Source organism: Schistocerca cancellata, unplaced genomic scaffold, assembly GCF_023864275.1.
Source record: "Schistocerca cancellata isolate TAMUIC-IGC-003103 unplaced genomic scaffold, iqSchCanc2.1 HiC_scaffold_782, whole genome shotgun sequence".
In the NCBI taxonomy this organism is placed as follows: domain Eukaryota; kingdom Metazoa; phylum Arthropoda; class Insecta; order Orthoptera; family Acrididae; genus Schistocerca; species Schistocerca cancellata.
The window spans coordinates 3,770,247-3,787,390 of NW_026046793.1; the positions used below are offsets into that span (position 1 = coordinate 3,770,247).

At 40.2% G+C, this 17,144-nt stretch overlaps 1 protein-coding gene across 3 annotated transcripts in view; it reads left to right on the plus strand.

Moving 5' to 3' along the window:
• LOC126143134 (disks large homolog 5-like) overlaps window positions 1–17,144 on the plus strand; it is a 367,143-nt gene that overhangs the window by 338,956 nt on the left and 11,043 nt on the right. For 2 of the 3 annotated variants that reach the window (XM_049915344.1, XM_049915343.1), the window contains exons 5-6: window positions 5,477–5,677; window positions 13,806–13,994. In XM_049915344.1, the coding sequence (XP_049771301.1) occupies window positions 5,477–5,677; window positions 13,806–13,994 (390 nt within the window). The remainder of the gene's footprint in view (window positions 1–5,476; window positions 5,678–13,805; window positions 13,995–17,144) is intronic. The other variant, XM_049915345.1, reaches the window with a different exon arrangement.

Sequence of the window (17,144 nt, forward strand, 5' to 3'; positions counted from 1 at the left end):
AGATCGTCGCAATTTTTTGTGGAGATTATAATACCAGACCTGATCGTATCCCCAGCAAATAAAACAAATTGCATTTATACACCAAGGCAATTACTGATCGCAAACTTTCACTTGGCTGCCGGTTGTAGAATGCTGGGAGTAGAGGCTCGCATTCGGCTCGTAGCACATTGGCTGTTGTGACAAGCCCCACCTCCTTCTCATAGGACAGCCAGCTTAAAGCTGCAGCTTATAAAAGAAATGGAATAAGCATCACCTTAATGTTTGAGTAATTGAAAACAGTTATTACTACAATATAAGTATTACTTCCAAAAACAATGAGGAATGTGTAGGTAGAACTAAAATCTTACAAAACTAGTTGCTTCCACTGCAGTTGTCCATGGTTGTGTCCATGCTAGTGGACAGATTTGGTGGTGCTGGATGGACACGTGTTAATGACAGTGTTGTCAACGGCAATTTTCATCACACTGATGCGCCTCCAGTAATCTTCCTCCAGCTCTCACATTTTCAACAGTAAGGTTCCCACCCTCACTGGTGATATACTGATAGGCAGCATTGGCGAGATTTGACATGTTTCCGGCAGAGATATCCGAGGTAGCATAGTGGTTTGCAATGTGGACTCGCATTTGGGAGGATGATGGTTCTATCCTGTGTCCAGCCATCCTGATTTAGGTTTTCCAAGATTTCCCTAAATCGCTTCAGGCAAATACCGAGGTGGTTTCTTTGAAAGGGCATGGCCGACTTCATTCCCCATCCTTTCCTAATCCGATGAGACTGATGACCTTGCTATTTGGTGCCTTCCCCCAAATCACCCCCCCCCCCCCTCCCCCTTCTCAGCAGAGATATCCCTCATAACATTTTGTTCTCTGAATTGTCGTTTCAGTTTGGCCTGTGCAAACTCGGTTGCATTCAGATTGCAGTTTATGGTGGCAACTAAATAAAATTTAATGAAAACAAAATATGATCCCTTTCCACAAAACAAATAATTAACAAACTTTATACTCAACACCCCTTCTGGCTGCGTTTCTGCCATGTACAAAATCAAGCTGACTCGGACATAAGTTGCAAATTCCCGTATTGCACAAACTTTCTCATGCATACATTTGCATAGTTCTAATGAAATATCACATTCTCAGCTTATGTATGCCATTCTCCCTACCTCCCATCCCTCCCATCCCATCCCTCCCATCCATCCTTGGCTGTAGTTTCAGTTCATACAAAAGATGAATACTTTACGGTCCGTAATTCAGTTTCACAATGCCAGCACCGTTACTGTTTGTTTTAAATAAAAGTTTGTATCTCCAGAAGTGTGGAAGTTATTGATTTGAAAATTTAGCACTATGGTTGTGTTATCAAAAGAATTTGGTATACAAAGTATAAAATAGATTAATATTTACTAGTACTACTTAGATTCGTAGAGGGTATGAGGAATGTATTGCATGCAGCTTTAGTCAAGGACATGGCTCGCACGGCCCAGTAGCCAGAGTGTGTGAGAAACAAAATCTGCTCTCCTCATGGCTCCATGCCAAGCTACGCTTTCAATGCAAGATGACAACTCATAATACAAGGGAGGATTGAAAAGTTTCGGAATCACCACAAGAGTTCAGCACTATTACAACACATATCACATATATTCATTGGACTGTTGCCTGTAAACACGTGCCACATCAGTACTCTTGGGAAAAAACTGTTGTGGTAATGTGGCTCTGTTGTTGTTCCTGCAAAGTAATTTGCGAAGAGGAAAAAATTGAGATTCGAGCAGTTATTAAGTACTTTGTACAGAAAGGTATGAAAGCAAAGGCATTGATGCCGATTTCCAGAATACACTGGAGGACTCTGCTTCTTCATATACAACAGTTGCCAAGTGGACAAATGAATTTACATTCGGTCAGGAGTGCTTAGATGATCCGCGCAGTGGTCAGCCGAGACGTCATTACTCCAGAAGTAATTGCAAAAGCACACAAATTGATCACAGAGGATTGAAAGCGTGTGAAATTGCTCACGCTTGCCAGATGTCATCTGAAAGGGCATATCGTATTTTAACTGAAGAATTAGAAATGAAAGAATTATCTGCAAGATGGGTGCCGTGACTCTTGACGCTGGATCAAAAACGCACGAGAATGGACATATCAGAACAATGTTTGGCCTGTTTTAAGAGAAACGAACAGGATTTTTTCACCGGTTTGTGACCGCAGATGAAACTTGGGTGCACTACTATACCCCAGAGACAGAAACAGCAGTCAAAGCAGTGGAAACGTGCCGATTCTCTGCCACCGAAGAAAGCAAAGGCAACTCCTTCAGGTCATGGCATTAGTGTTCTGGGAAGCAAAAGGGATCCTGTTTGTACTTGTAGATTATCTCCCCACTGGGCAAAAAGTTACTGAAGAATACTATGCTAACATCCTGGACAAATTGCAACAAAAAGACCAAGGAGGAAAGTTAGCAAGGAAGAAAGTGATCTTCCCTCAAGACAATGCGCATCTGCACACATGTACCATCACCATGGCAAAATTACACAAACTAAGGCATTAATTGTTGCCACACCTGCCTTATTCACCTGATGTAGCTCCACTGGACTTCCATATCTTACAAAAACAAACTTTTTCTTGGTGGATGAAGCTTCACTTTAAATGAAGAATTGATGGCCAGAATTGGCAACTGTTTTGCAGGCCTGTAGGAAACTCAATTTTGAGATGGGATCAAGGCAATGGAACAGCGTTGGACCCAGTGCATTAACCTACAAGGAGACTACACTGAAAAATAACAAACATTTCAGTGATGTAAGTACTTTTTTTTTCTATTTCGTTCTGAGAACTACTCAAACTGCCCTCGTAACTTGCTGTGGAACAATCAGATGGCAATTTCTCGTTGTGCCTACTGATATGCTGTATAGTGCTGTTCACGACACAGTCCATCAACCACAGTTATTGTTGATGAGCAGCGGACATGTTGAGCATTTACAGTAATGCTGCAGGCTAAAGCAATGAACTAAAATTTGTACTGTACTGAAATTGGAATCCTGGGTTTCCTGCTCACTACACAGACATGCTGATGTTATGCCAAAGTTGCTGCTGCTACCAGAGCTGCAGTGAATACTCTTGTAATCTCCCTCCCATATACAAATTCCAGTTCACACCTCAGCCCATTGCTATTCCACTTCTAAACTCGCATCAGTATTGCAGAGGCTCTCCAATATTGGAATAGTGCCTTGGCAGTGAGTGAAATGGGATTAATCCTGCCTGTACATCGTGTAAGTTGATGTTTCTGCCTCAGCCTATATCATTACTGTAGATATAGGTGAGGAACATAAACTGTATGTGATTAATCTTGAGTGCTTGTTATAAAGATAATCTTTACTGAAAATTGTTATGCTAATTATTGCTTTTATAACAACGAAAACAATTAATTTTTGATAATGTAATGTAATTGAATAGATAAGATTTACTCGTCAACCGGTGGCAGAACACAGATGGAACACAGCATCTTTCCTTTCCATCCCGTCCGTCAAGTCTTCCCTGACACGCAGTTCTGGGTGATTTTCCCCAAATCTGTGCCTTTTCCTGGACCTCTCCAGTCCTTTTCCTTCACCTCTCTTCCTTCCCCTTCAGCTCTTCTGCCTAGAGGAGCAGCCTCTGCCTCTGAAAGTTTGCCTAGCAACCTAATTATTGCTTTTGTATCGTACAAGTGCTATCTGTTGGTTATTTTGCACACTTTTTGGTTTCAATAAAACCCTATGTCATTTCAAGCATGTGTAAATTTTTACATCACTACGTATGTTATTTTGCGAAGTATTGAATTTTCAAGTGTTAAGACTTTTGGCTCACCCTGTATTATTAATAATTAATGTGTACTGCTCTTCTGAGTCGGCACCAATTCACGGGAGAAATCGTATACAAAATAATAAAAACGTGTCACTGAACAATTATTACTGTCAGTCGTGACTAATGCGTGTGGCCAGTGTTTGAAAAATACTGCTACAGTTGTAAGAGACTTTTATTTAACACACGACCAGTTTTGAGCTATTAATATGCCCATCTTCAGTTGTCGTACTGGAAACAGTAAGAGACCGGAAATAATTTTTACACTCGGAAAACGCACAAAGAAAACAAAAAATCCATAAATTTAAAAACTGGCAGTCGGGCTAGGTGCCGCGAAACGTAAATCGGTGCCAAAGCGACGTCGGGCAGCACTACGGAAGACTGCCCGGGTAAAGAAATGTGTAAATAATACCGGAACACTTACGCTCGGTACTGTGGCCCCGAGGGCCGTGTCGGACGAGTAGAAGACGTGGTGTGCTACCGATGGGCGCAGGTAATACATTACATAAATTTTATGTCACAGCTTCCACTCGGTTTTACTACAGTTCTGTGCTGCCTTGGTCAACATCTTTCTTTACCGTGCGTAATGCACTGTTAACATTTTTTGTGTAATGTTTTTTAATGTAAATCACCAATTCAGATTGCGAATGGCCGGGCTAGTGGTCTCGCGTTCTTCTTCCCGCCAATAGATGGCAGTACTTTTGCCACTCTGGTTTACCAGTTTGCTTCCTCCTTCGTGCCTGCTCTACTCCGAGCTGTGCACTCGTTGGTAGCACACCGCACCTTCTACTCGCCACTGTGGCTCTCGGAGTCACTGCACCGAGTGTAAGTGTTCTGGTATTCTGTGCATATTTCTTTACCCGGGCAGTCTTCCGTAGTACTGTCTTGTCACTTTGGCATTGACTTAGGTTTCGCAGCACCTGGCCCAACCAACAATTTATAAATGTTTTCAAATTTATGGATTTTTATGTTTGCTGCTTGTAAAAATTATCTCCTATAACTTCCTATTTTCAGTACGACACCTGAAGAAGTGGTCGTGTGTTAAATAAAATGACCTTGCAACTGTAGCAGTATTTTCAGCCTCTGGTATAATTCTCAGTTGTGGATGTTCCTCCGACAGGATTGATTGTAGTGCGTGTGGATTAAGTTTTGAGAACAAGAGTCGGTAATATTTAGTATCGATATATTTTAGGTCGGCACCGTAACTGGCGAGCTTTTAAAATTACCGTAGTTTTACAGGATTGTGCTACCTGACCACGAAATTGTTCCACTTGACCTCCTGTAGGCATTACCGGAAACGTGCAGTGGTGTTACAGTAAACAACTAGACTTGTGATTAAGAAAAGTGCATCACACTGTGAATTGCTTTAAGACAGTTGTGCATATACTGTCAAGTGGTTCAGCATGTCCTCACGAAATATCACGGTGAGATCTTGTGATAAGCTGACTACAGTGCCGTCACCCTCAGGTGCAATAATATTGTTTGACTAATACTACTGATAAGGTTGTCGATAGACTGTTTTATGGGCAGTGACAGCTGTCCTTATACCAGGGATGTTGCAGCTGTGTCAGATATTTAGCACGGTAGCTGGAAAGAAAGCAAATCGATTTGTAATTATATACTTGAATTTTTTGCAATGTAAATGTTCTGTCCATTTTCAGCACGCATTATCAGATTCAGCAGACATAGAAGTTGTAAGAGAATGGGCAAAGCTTCAAGTTAAGAGACAGACTAGTGATATAGTCTGCCGTTCACTGAAGGAAATCATTTCGGCTGGTAGCTCACTTCGTTGCGACAGAGACTTCCTCCGTGTTGTTCTACTTGATGCTGAAAAGAAACTTAATGCACTTGATGAAAGATATGTAAGTATTAGCTTTTGTCCTACATACACATTACATATGTAAGCTGAAATAATATACCATTGGACATATGCAGTGCATAGTTCTAGTAAGTAACTACTAAAGCACTGAGTGGTCTGTATTTCCAAATACTTACTTCTATTCTTTCAAAGTGTTGTTGTTGTTGTTGCCGCAGTCTTCAGTCCAGAGACTGGTTTGATGCAGCTCTCCATGCTGCTCTATCCTACGCAACCGTCGTCATCTCTGAGTAACTACTGCAACCTACATCCTTCTGCGATTTGTACCCTCCATGCTTCCCTCCAATACTAAATTAGTGATCCTGTGATGCCTCAGAAGGTGTCCTACCAACTGATCCCTTCTTCTAGTCAGGTTGTGCCACAAATTTCTCTTCTCCCCAATTCTATTCAGTACCTCCTCATTAGTTACGTGATATACCCACCTAATCTTGAGCATTCTTCTGTAGCACCACATTTCGTAGGCTTCTATTCTCTTTTTGTCTAAACTATTTATTGTCCATGTTTCACCTCCGTACATGGCTACACTCCATACGAATATTTTCAGGAAAAAAGACTTCCTGACACTTAAATCTGTACTGATAACAAATTTCTCTTCTTCAGAAACACTTCCCTTGCCATTGCCAGTCTACATTTTATATCCTCTCTATTTTGACCATTGTCAGTTATTTTGCTCCGCAAACAGCAAAACTCATCTACCACTTAGTGTCAAGTTTCCTAGTCTAATTCCCTCAGCATCACCTGATTTTATTCGACTAAACTCCATTATCCTTGTTTTGCTTTTGTTGATGTTAATCTTAAATCATCCTTTCAAGACACTGTCCATTCCGTTCAGCTGCTCTTCCAGGTCCTTTGCTGTCTCTGACAGAATTACAATGTCATCTGTGAACCTTAAAGTTTTTATATCTTCTCCATGGATTTTAATACTCACTCCCTTCCCAATCACTACTTCCCTTTCATGTCCCTCGACTCTTATAACTGCCATCTGGTTTCTGTACAAATTGTAAATAGCCTTTCGCTCCCTGTATTTTACCACGGCCACCTTCAGGATTTGAATGAGTATTCCAGTCAACATTGTCAAAAGCTTTCTCTAAGTGTAAAAATGCTAGAAATGTAGGTTTGCCTTTCCTTTCCTTAACTTATCTTCCGAGATAAGTCGTAGAATCAGTATTGCCTCACCCCCCCCCCCCTCTCTCTCTCTCTCTCTCTCTCTTTCATCCACTGTGCTGCTACCTCTGGTTGTTACGGGAGGTGGACGGTAAAGTGTTGTCGCTCCGTCAACAATGTTGCCATTCTTATTACTCCAGTTACACTGCTTATGAAATCTAAAAGAAATCAAAGGTGAGAGTCTATTTGCACCAGTGCCGATACTTTTGAATTTATTCACCATTCCTGCTGAATAGACGGCAAATGTTAGATTTGGGATGATGTCGTGCACTTGAGTAATCCAGTGCCTGTAAATATTGAAATATTCAACTTTTTAGCTTCTTGTGATTCCTTGTAAGGTCCACTGTATCATTACTCCTTTCAATACTTATTCCCATGTTAGCCATAATGGGGGGAATTGAGTATGGTTTGTAATAGACAGCATTTAACTAACTCACAAACACCTGTATATTTTATACTGTGTATTTTTCATGTAGATGTTACAAAATACTGCTCCATTTTCTCAAACAAACAGAGATTTGTACCTCTCACAACTGTTTGTCCCAACCAGAGAAGGGACTGTCTAAAAAAGCAACAGAAAAATCATGGAAATTTGCTTTTTATTTTGCAGTACTGATTCTGACATATCAATGATTATACTGGTTGTTACATAAAACTGCAGTTCTGTAATAAGTACATGCTGATTCTTAGAAGTCTTTGGAATGACCTTTTTCACAAAATTCCTATCATGTACTAAGCAACATCACATGTTTAAATAGTGATCAGATATTAAAATACATTTACAGCAGTCTTCAAAAGTTACAGAAATCAGATAAGCTACACACAGTCCCCACAGTCTCAATGTGATCAGAGAATGGAAACGTGGTCCAAGTAGTCTGTGTTCTTATCATCTGTGAAACTGACTAAGTTCAACCGTGGGTGATTTTAAAGCACCTGTAATACATTCAAAAATGGTGACGTTGGTTTATCTGTCAATTCTCTACAAGCTCTTGCAAATACATATACTTCCTAATCCAAGTACTTACCTGCTATAAACTTCCAGCTTCATTTCACATTCTGATATATCACTGGTACATGTGGACAGGTAGGCATCATATTTCTGTGTGTTTGTGGCACAGACAATACAATAGTGTACGTGATTAGGTCCCTTAGCTGACAAAACTGGGAAGCTGCCACATCATAGTATAGGCACAACTGTTGTGGCATGACCAAAGATGTTGAGTCTGATCTGTGGGTGACCAATGATATCAGGTAAGCTATTGGTGCAATATTCACTGACATATATTTGTTATTCTCACTTGTGCTATCTTATTAAAAGTAGAGGATCGAAACTCTTACATCATAAGACATGCTGCATGTAATATTAGAAACTACAGTACAAAGTCCATCTACAGAAAATTATGTTGGGCTTCTTAATGAGGTGTGCCAGTCAGTGTAGAAAATGAAATAATACTGATGTAGTAACAAATGGTATGACCCGCCAGGTTAGCAGAGAGTGCTAATGCGCTGCTTCCTGGGCTCAGGTAGACGCACCAGCCCCAGATCGAATCTGCCCAACGGATTAACGATGAGGGCTGGTGTGCCAGCGAGCCTGGATGTGGTTTTTAGGAGGTTTTCCACATCCTTCTAGGTGTAAACCAGACTGGTCCCCACGACCCACCTCAGTTAAGACACGAAGACATTTGAAACGTGTTTGCACTCATTCATGATTTACACTAGATGCAGACAGCTGGGGTACACTGATTGTGTCCTGGGGGGGGGGGGGTTACAGGGTGGCGGCAGGAAGAGCCTCCGGCCAAATCAGATAGTCAGCACTCCAACTCTGTGAAAGGTGCGGGACAAGGTGCAAGCAATACTAAGTAACAAATGGTACATTAGAACCAGTTACAAATTTTATATACCATAGCCAGTACAGTTATTTCAACAATATATGACAGTACCGGTGTTGGAATCTACAGGTGTTGTCTGAGGGAGGGGGACCTACTTTAGATTGCCTGTATGAGGAATCTAAATTACTGTAAAAGTCAATGCAGAAAGAAACTATTAGCAACTGTTTTGTGGAAGATAGCCTCATTTACAGCTTATATTTGGAAGTCTTGTAGTACCAGCTGATTCATAGCTCTTACATGTCATGTTACATGTACAAATGTAACATTCATTGTCATATTAATACCTCTAAAAATATGCCGGGCATAGACATGGGGCATATTAGTCACACTAAAAGCTAAAATCTCCATTGGTAAATTATTAACAGGAGGATCATATTTTCCTCAAAACTGTAGCTACTACTTCCATTTCGCATAAAGTTGTTGTTATAAGCTTTAATCGCCAATAATTGCGTGGATATTCAAACACACTCACTTGGAAACAATAGCTGGTTACATGACAACAACTCAGTATCTCTCATTCGACTGCCATGCCGTGACATGCGGCCGGCGCCGTTCGTAGCTAGGTGGCGCTCCCGCGTTCAGCCGAGTTGCGGAGCGCCTCTATCGCCGTTTGCGTGTGCTGTCGTGGTGGCACTGTTAAATGTCGCGGCACTGTCACAACAGTTGTAGTGTGGTTTAGGTGGTCCGTACAGGCAATCCAAAGTAGGTCCCTTCTTCACATAACACTTGCAGGTTCCAATATCTGTACTGTAATATATTGTTGAAATGACTAATGACATGGTGCAACCAACTATGGTTTTCCAGTTTCATTATAACACTGCATGGTGAAAAAAGATTCACCTACTGTGTGTGTGTGTGTGTGTGTGTGTGTGTGTGTGTGTTTGAGGGAGCGAGAGATATTTATTTTAATACATCAGTATTATTTTATTTCCTAAACTTACTGGCACACCTCATTAAAAGGCTTCTGTGGTTGGACTGTACCACAATTTCTAATATTACACGTTACATAATATCTGATGTAAGAGTTTCAATCCTTTACTTCCAACAAGATAGCATGTGAGAGAATAACAAGCGTATGCCAGTGAACATTCCACCAGTACCTTACTTAATGTTATTGACCATCCACAGATAAGATCGTAAACATCTTCAGTCATACCATAACAGTTGTGCCTATACTATGACATAGGAAGTTTGTTTTTGTCAGCTAAAGGACGTTATCACATACATTGTTGTATTGCCCTTGTGCCACATACGCACCAAAATAAGAAGCATACCTGTTCACATGTATCAACAATGTATTGGAGTGTGAAAAGAAGCTGGAAGCATAAGATATGTAAATAACTTGGGTTATAAAGTGTATGTATGTGCAAGATCTTGTCAACAATTGACGTATAAACCAATGTCACCATTTCTGAATGTGTTATGGGTGCTTGAACATGACCCAAGGATAATAAAAAGAATACAGTCTACTTGGACCATGTTTTCATGCTCAAAACACTGGACTGAGTTTACCCTCTTCAAAACAACAAACTGTGGAGCTCTGATTGTGTGCCTCTTCCTGTTGGCGTGGCCAGCAATGCAACATAACCAAAAAAAGGTTCATGCAGACATAAGATCAGCTGTGCAAGATGTCTTTAGTGCTTTTGAAAGTGAAACCTGCATTGCCAGTTTGTCAAAGGATAAGTTTTGGTCCTGTGTGAAATCCACCAATGGATCAAATTTATCATTTGTAGATAGCAACTGCACAAAAATGGAAGATGGAAAAATTCTAGAGTTAGAAACAGTTACTCAGATCACATGTTCTCCACATTCACTTCCGTGCACACATTGACATATATGCATGTGACATGTGTAAGCAGGAGCGTTTGTGGAATGGAAAACTAAGAGTCAGGAGGAGGGGGCGAGGGTCCAGTGGACATTATGAAAAAACTATTAGATAATACCTGTAGCCTCTCTTAAAGTAGTTAATGACAGACCTGTGGAACAATGAAAAACCTGTGATTACACACACACACACACACACACACACACACACACACACACACACAAAATAAATATACATAATCTCCTGAATATTTATATCACTAACCTCAGTTTGTTGATTAATTATGGATCATGTTTCCCACGTATGACTTTCTGGAAATGAATATGTTGTCAGTGACTGTACATCCTCTAACACACAGTAAACAACTGTTTTTCGATATCTGAAGGAGCATGAGAAAATTATCATTTCCATAATTTTAAGGGGCTCCGGACAGGTTGATATCTTAATTTCCATTCCCCCCCCTCTAGTCATGGTCTACAGAATTTACCATTCCCAATAATAAATAAAACACATATTATCTCCTTAGTTCTGGTTTATTCATTTGTTTCAACAAAACATTGTGCGAGTAACCATGTATACGAGGGGCATTTGAAAAGTCCGTGCATAAATAAAAGCTACTTATGTGTTTGGCGTAAACCTTTGTTTTTCGAAATAGTCTCCTTTTAGACTTATGCACTTCATCCAATGTGATTATAATTTGTTGATCCCTTCCGAATAATAGGAATTATCCGTATGCAAAACAGCTATTAGTTCCTGCAATCACCTCCTCGTTTCAATAAAATCATTGTCCTGCCAGCTATTTCTTCAAATTGGGGAACAAATAGTAGTCTGGAGAATAGGGGGGATGTGAAATGAGTTGGAATCCTATTTCCATTAATTTTGTGACCACTACTGCTGAGGTGTGTGAAGGTGTATTGTCGTGATAAAAAAGGACTTTTCTGTGGTCCAATTGCCAGCGTTTTTCTTGCAGCTCGGTTTTCAAACAGTCCAATAATGATGAATAATATGCACCTGTAATAGTTTTACCTTTTCCAGATAGTCGAATCCCAAAAGACAGTCGCCATAACCTTTCCGGCCGAAGGAATGGTCTTTGCCTTTTTTGGTGCAGATTCTCCCTTGGTAACCCATTGTTTAGATTGTTGTTTGAGCTCAGGAGTATAGTAATGTATCCATGTTTCATCCACAGTGACGAAACGACAGTTAGTCCTGTGGATTCTTCCTGAACGGCTGCAAATCATCCTTGCAATGCTTCGCACAATTCAGTTTTTGGTCAAGCGCGAGCAATCGCTGAACCCATCTTGTGGATAGCTTTCTCATGTCCAAATATTTATGCAAAATAATATGTACCCATTCATTTGAGATGCCCACAGCACTAGCAATCTCACGCACATTATCTCTTCTGTCATCCATCACCATATCATGGATTTTATCAATGATTTCTGGAATTGTAACCTCCACAGGGCATCCAGAATGTTCAGCATCACTTGTGGCCATATGGCCACTCCGAAAATTTTGAAACCACTTATAAACTGTCCTAATCAAAGGTGCAGAGTCACAGCAGTGTTTATCAAGCTTCTCTTCAGTCTCCTGAGCTGTTTTGCCTTTCATAAAGTAATGTTTAATCACCACACGAAATTTTTTGTCCATTTTTTGACAATGACTCCACTTCCTTGATTCACGCGAATGTCAAACACAAAGAAATAGACCAATATGGCTGAAAAGATACTACTAACTGAACATGACCTCGATACGGGCCAGTGGTGCCATCTCTTGGACTTTGCACGGACTTTTCAGATGCCCCTCGTATGTAATAGTTCTCAGATTGAAATTTGATTTTTGAATCCCCCACCTCTGAGAGCAATTATTTAGGAGGTAGTGATTCAGTAGCTTTCAAAACACTTGAGGAAGAGAAGCTACGTGGAGAAAATGTAACGATCACCGAGCAGGAGTGCAAAAAAGCAAATGGGTATGAGGCTATGAGGACTAAAAACTGCATATAAGGGAAAGAAATTGGAAGATGGCTGACGATTAGATGGTAAGAATAGACATGAAAAAATCTGTCAAGGAAAGAATTCAAAACTATTATGGCATAGCAGTAGCATAGAAGATATTAGAAAAGCTGTGTGGGCAGTTTTGTTTCACCTCTTCAAGAGACAATAAACCCAGTCATAGGCCTTCCAGAAAGTGATTCTATTTACAAACCAGCTATTTCTTTTGCAAGTAGAAATCTTGAAAGAAACTTCCAAGGATTTGTCAGATGTAAGTCCACTGACGAAAATCACTCCCAAAATCCTAAAGAGTCCATGAACAGTGTGCTCTTGGAGAGAATTCCCGAGAGTGTTGGTGGCAATCGGTATACTGCATTTTGGTGTGTTGGATGCAGTGACAACATTCACTGAAGGATATGAAGTACTGAAAAGGCTGCTAGAAACCTTTGGTCATTTTGCAGTAAAACAAATGTTAAATTTAGATAAAGAAAGGCTTTTTGTGTCTGAGAACTGTTTGAGACTTTGAAACGATGGCAAGACAGGCAGGAAAAAGGATATTGCAAGATGAAATGGAAGAGGATGCAGACAACCCAATGTATGGAGCTGGGAGGCATTGACAACTTTAATGGCTGTTTTCTGTAAGTTGTATTTTTCAAGAAAAAAGTGTACTTTCTTAGTTTCTATTAACCAGAATTTGTTCAAAATTATGGGGTATACTCATTGGAGTAATGTGCATATTTTAACATGGGGATTTTCGTATTTTGTAAATCTCAAAGATGTTAGCCTTATGTACATCGAACGGTGTAGGAAAGTTAGTCTACTTTTCACAAATATAATTATCTTAAAAATAATCAATACTTTCAGAAATACCTTTGTTAGTGGCTAGAAATGTGCAACCCAAGGCATATTTTCTTCAAATTTTTATTCCCAATAATTGCTGAAAAAGGTACCTTTTATATGAATAAATATTACATTGTTTAAGATAGGGATTTTTCCAATCTGCCCAGAACTCTTTAAATGAAGTAAAATCATATCAGCCATATTATGTCTTATGTAACTGTGTAAAGTTTGTGATTGCTATTTGTCCTGTGGTTAATGCTTTCTCACAAAGGTGACACTGTGTGCAGTAGAATCAACATTCATTGGTGCTGAAGAAATGTAATACTTGCCAAGAAATAACTCCTGTTCCTCTATACCTGCAACAGCTGAAATGAATATTGTTTTAATGTACGGCCTTTTTTTTTCCAGAAAAGTGCTCAGAAGGAATTAATGAATTTAGCTAGCGATTTGTCTCATAGCTGGCACAATATTGAGAAAGCAGCGGAAAAAGCTAGAAGGAAACGTTCACAGGTAGACATAGAATGCAAGGAAGCACCAAATCATCTCACAGAACTAATGAACCAATTGAGAAGAGCTTCAGCAGAGGAACTTAAAGCTGTAAGTATCTCCTTCTCTTCCATGCAGATAAGCAGGTCTTGTATAGCTTTCATGTTGCATGATGCATATGTAGTTACACCATCATTTCTGTATATTTGATGTGGGAGAAAAGTAATGAGACTGATTTTTTATGTACCGTAGTTTTTATTTTTTCAGTCAATAATATTGCCCAAGGGAACTCCCTTGGGCAACTATACACCAGCAGTCATTGTTCCCACTCTGGGTTGCAGTGCTCTCGGTCACATTCTTCTGAATGTTCCTGAATCACAAAATGTCATTTTAAGAAATTTTTCAATTTTGGGGAAAAAATCAAAAGGACTCAGTTCAGGTGAATAGGGGGCCACAGAACAATATGAAAGCCTTTTGAAGTAAAAAATACCACGATGGAAGTGGCCGCATGGCATGGGGTGATCTCGCGAAGCAGCATCCACTTGTGTGCAATGTCCAGTGTCAGTTAATAATTCTCTCTTTTCCTGAGCCTTTCAACGTTAGCTTTGTAAAACATTTGGTTGAAAGTTTGTCCTGGAGGAACAAATTCTTTATGCACGATAGCCCTACTGTCAAAGCAAATTTGCTTGTTTTGATCTTTGATTTGCTTATTTGAGCTTTTTTTGGTCAAGTAGATGTGTGTGTGCCACTCCTTACTTTTCCACTTTTTCTCAGGATCCCACTCATAAATCCACGTGATGACTCGACTAAACCATTAGTGTGCCAAAGATTGATGTACAGTGAAAGTGTTTAACAGGTCACCCATCATCCTTATTGTTAAACTTCAGTCTGATCTCACAAGAGCACGCACACTGAAGTGTTTTTCTTGGTGTTTTAGGGTTTCGTGTAGCTGCTGGCTCGCACCTTGTACTTGAAACTGAGTCAGAACACTTAACAAGATCTGTTACCCGACGTAACATCTGAAGTATTTACCTTTTCCTTTTAATCGAGTGCTACAGTTGATTCTCTTGAAGTCGGGGTCCTGCTAATCAGTGCCTCAGAAATCCTGTGTGTTGCTGAGGAAAGGCTTGACTTCTTAACATTCTGAAGTTACTGGAGCAAAAGAAGAAAACTTAGACTCATATCATAAAAAGCACGTCCTCTAGTTTCAGACATATATTTCCTTGAGTAGTTGTACAGCTCATTAGTGTGATTCACGAATTAGAGAAGAACACAACTTTCATAAGACATATGCCTTGGAGGCTCAATATGACAGTCCAGATTGCAGTATATTTCAACTGTCGCAAAACCATCCTGTCTCTCGTGTTAATTTTTGGAGAGTGTGGTTGCTCTTTGACAGTCAAGCCACTGCCAAGCCACCACCACAAAACGTAAAATGTGCCACCCACAGTGGGTGAAGCAACTTCTCACCACTTCTTGCTGTTTCCTTGTATTCCACACTGCCCGCTTAATGTCTGCAAACACGAAAACAGCCATGCACAGTATATGTTCTGCAACTTACTTGCTACTACTTAATATTATTCTATCATGTTCATCTTTCCTTGCACCACATGACGAGTGTTATACAGGCGCCCACTAGAACTGATAGACTCAATTCAGTGCGTACACATACAGGGGGCGCACACGCGTGCAGACGCACACAGTTTGTTGCCTGGGTTACTTCCCATCAAGTGGACTCTCCCAACATTGAAAAAGTCTCTCTGCAGTGCCGTATAATTGTTAACCAGTTATTTTCAACAAGATGGTGTAACTTCACATACAGCTCGCGTTTCAATGTCACTGGTTGCTGATGTTTTTTGGTGATCGCATTATTTAACAGTGACTTTGGCCTCCACGATCGCCTGACCTAACACCACCTGACCATTTTTTATTTTTTTTTCCCGGGGTTTAGCAAAAGCAACTGTCCAAAATCCATCAATGAATGGAAAACTGCAATATCTACTTTCACTGCTTTTGTTACAGAAGAAATGTTACAGCTTGTGTTTGGAAACATAAGACGAAACTATCTTTGGCTGTAGTTTAAACTATTGTTTTTTCAATAAACTGGTTCTGAGTATAGTGGCATCAACATAACATGGTTTTACACCCAGAACTGTTTTATTGAAGATGACAAAGGCTGTAAAAGCCTATGCTTTCGTAGGCAGTTGTACTGTTATATGTATTGTAGTATTGGAATAAATCCCCCCATGAACCATGGACCGTGCCGTTAGTGGGGAGGCTGGTGTGCCTCAACGATACAGATAGCCATACCGTAGGTCCAACCACAACAGAGGGGTATCTGTTGAGAGGCCAGACAAACGTGTGGTTCCTGAAGAGGGGCAGTAGCCTTTTCAGTAGTTGCAGGGGCAACAGTCTGGATGATTGACTGATCTGGCCCTGTAACACTAACCAAAACGGCCTTGCTGTTTTGGTACTGCGAACGGTTGAAAGCAATGGGAAACTACAGCCGTAATTTTTCCCGAGGGCATGCAGCTTTACTGTATGATTAAATGATGATGGCGTCCTCTTGGGTAAAATATTCCGGAGGTAAAATAGTCCCCCATTCGGATCTCCGGGTGGGGACTACTCGAGAGGACTCGGGAGAAAGAAAACTGGCGTTCTACGGATCAGAGTGTGGAATGCCCGATCCCTTAATCGGGCATGTAGGTGAGAAAATTTAAAAAGGGAAATGGATTGGTTAAAGTTAGATATAGTGGGAATTAGTGAAGTTCGATAGCAGAAGGAACAAGACTTTAGGTCAGGTGGATACAGAGTTATAATTACAAAATCAAATAGGGGTAATGCAGGAATAGGTTTAATAATGGATAAAAAAATAAGAGTGCGAGTAAGCTACTACCAACAGCATAGTGAACGCATTATTGTGGCCAAGATAGACATGAAGCCCGCGCCTACTACAGTAGTAAGTTTTTATGCCTACTAGCTCTGCAGATGATGAAGAAATTGATGAAATGTATGATGAGATAAAAGAAATTATTCAGGAAGTGAAGGGAGACGAAAATTTAATAGTCATGGGTGACTGGAATTCGACAGTAGGAAAAGGAAGATCAGTTTGGATTCCGTAGAAGTAATGGAACACGTGAGGCAATACTGACCCCTATGACTTATCTTAGAAGCTAGATTAAGAAAAGGCAAACCTATGTTCCTAGCATTTGTAGACTTAGAGAAAGCTTTTACAATGTTGACTGGAATACTCTTTCAAAT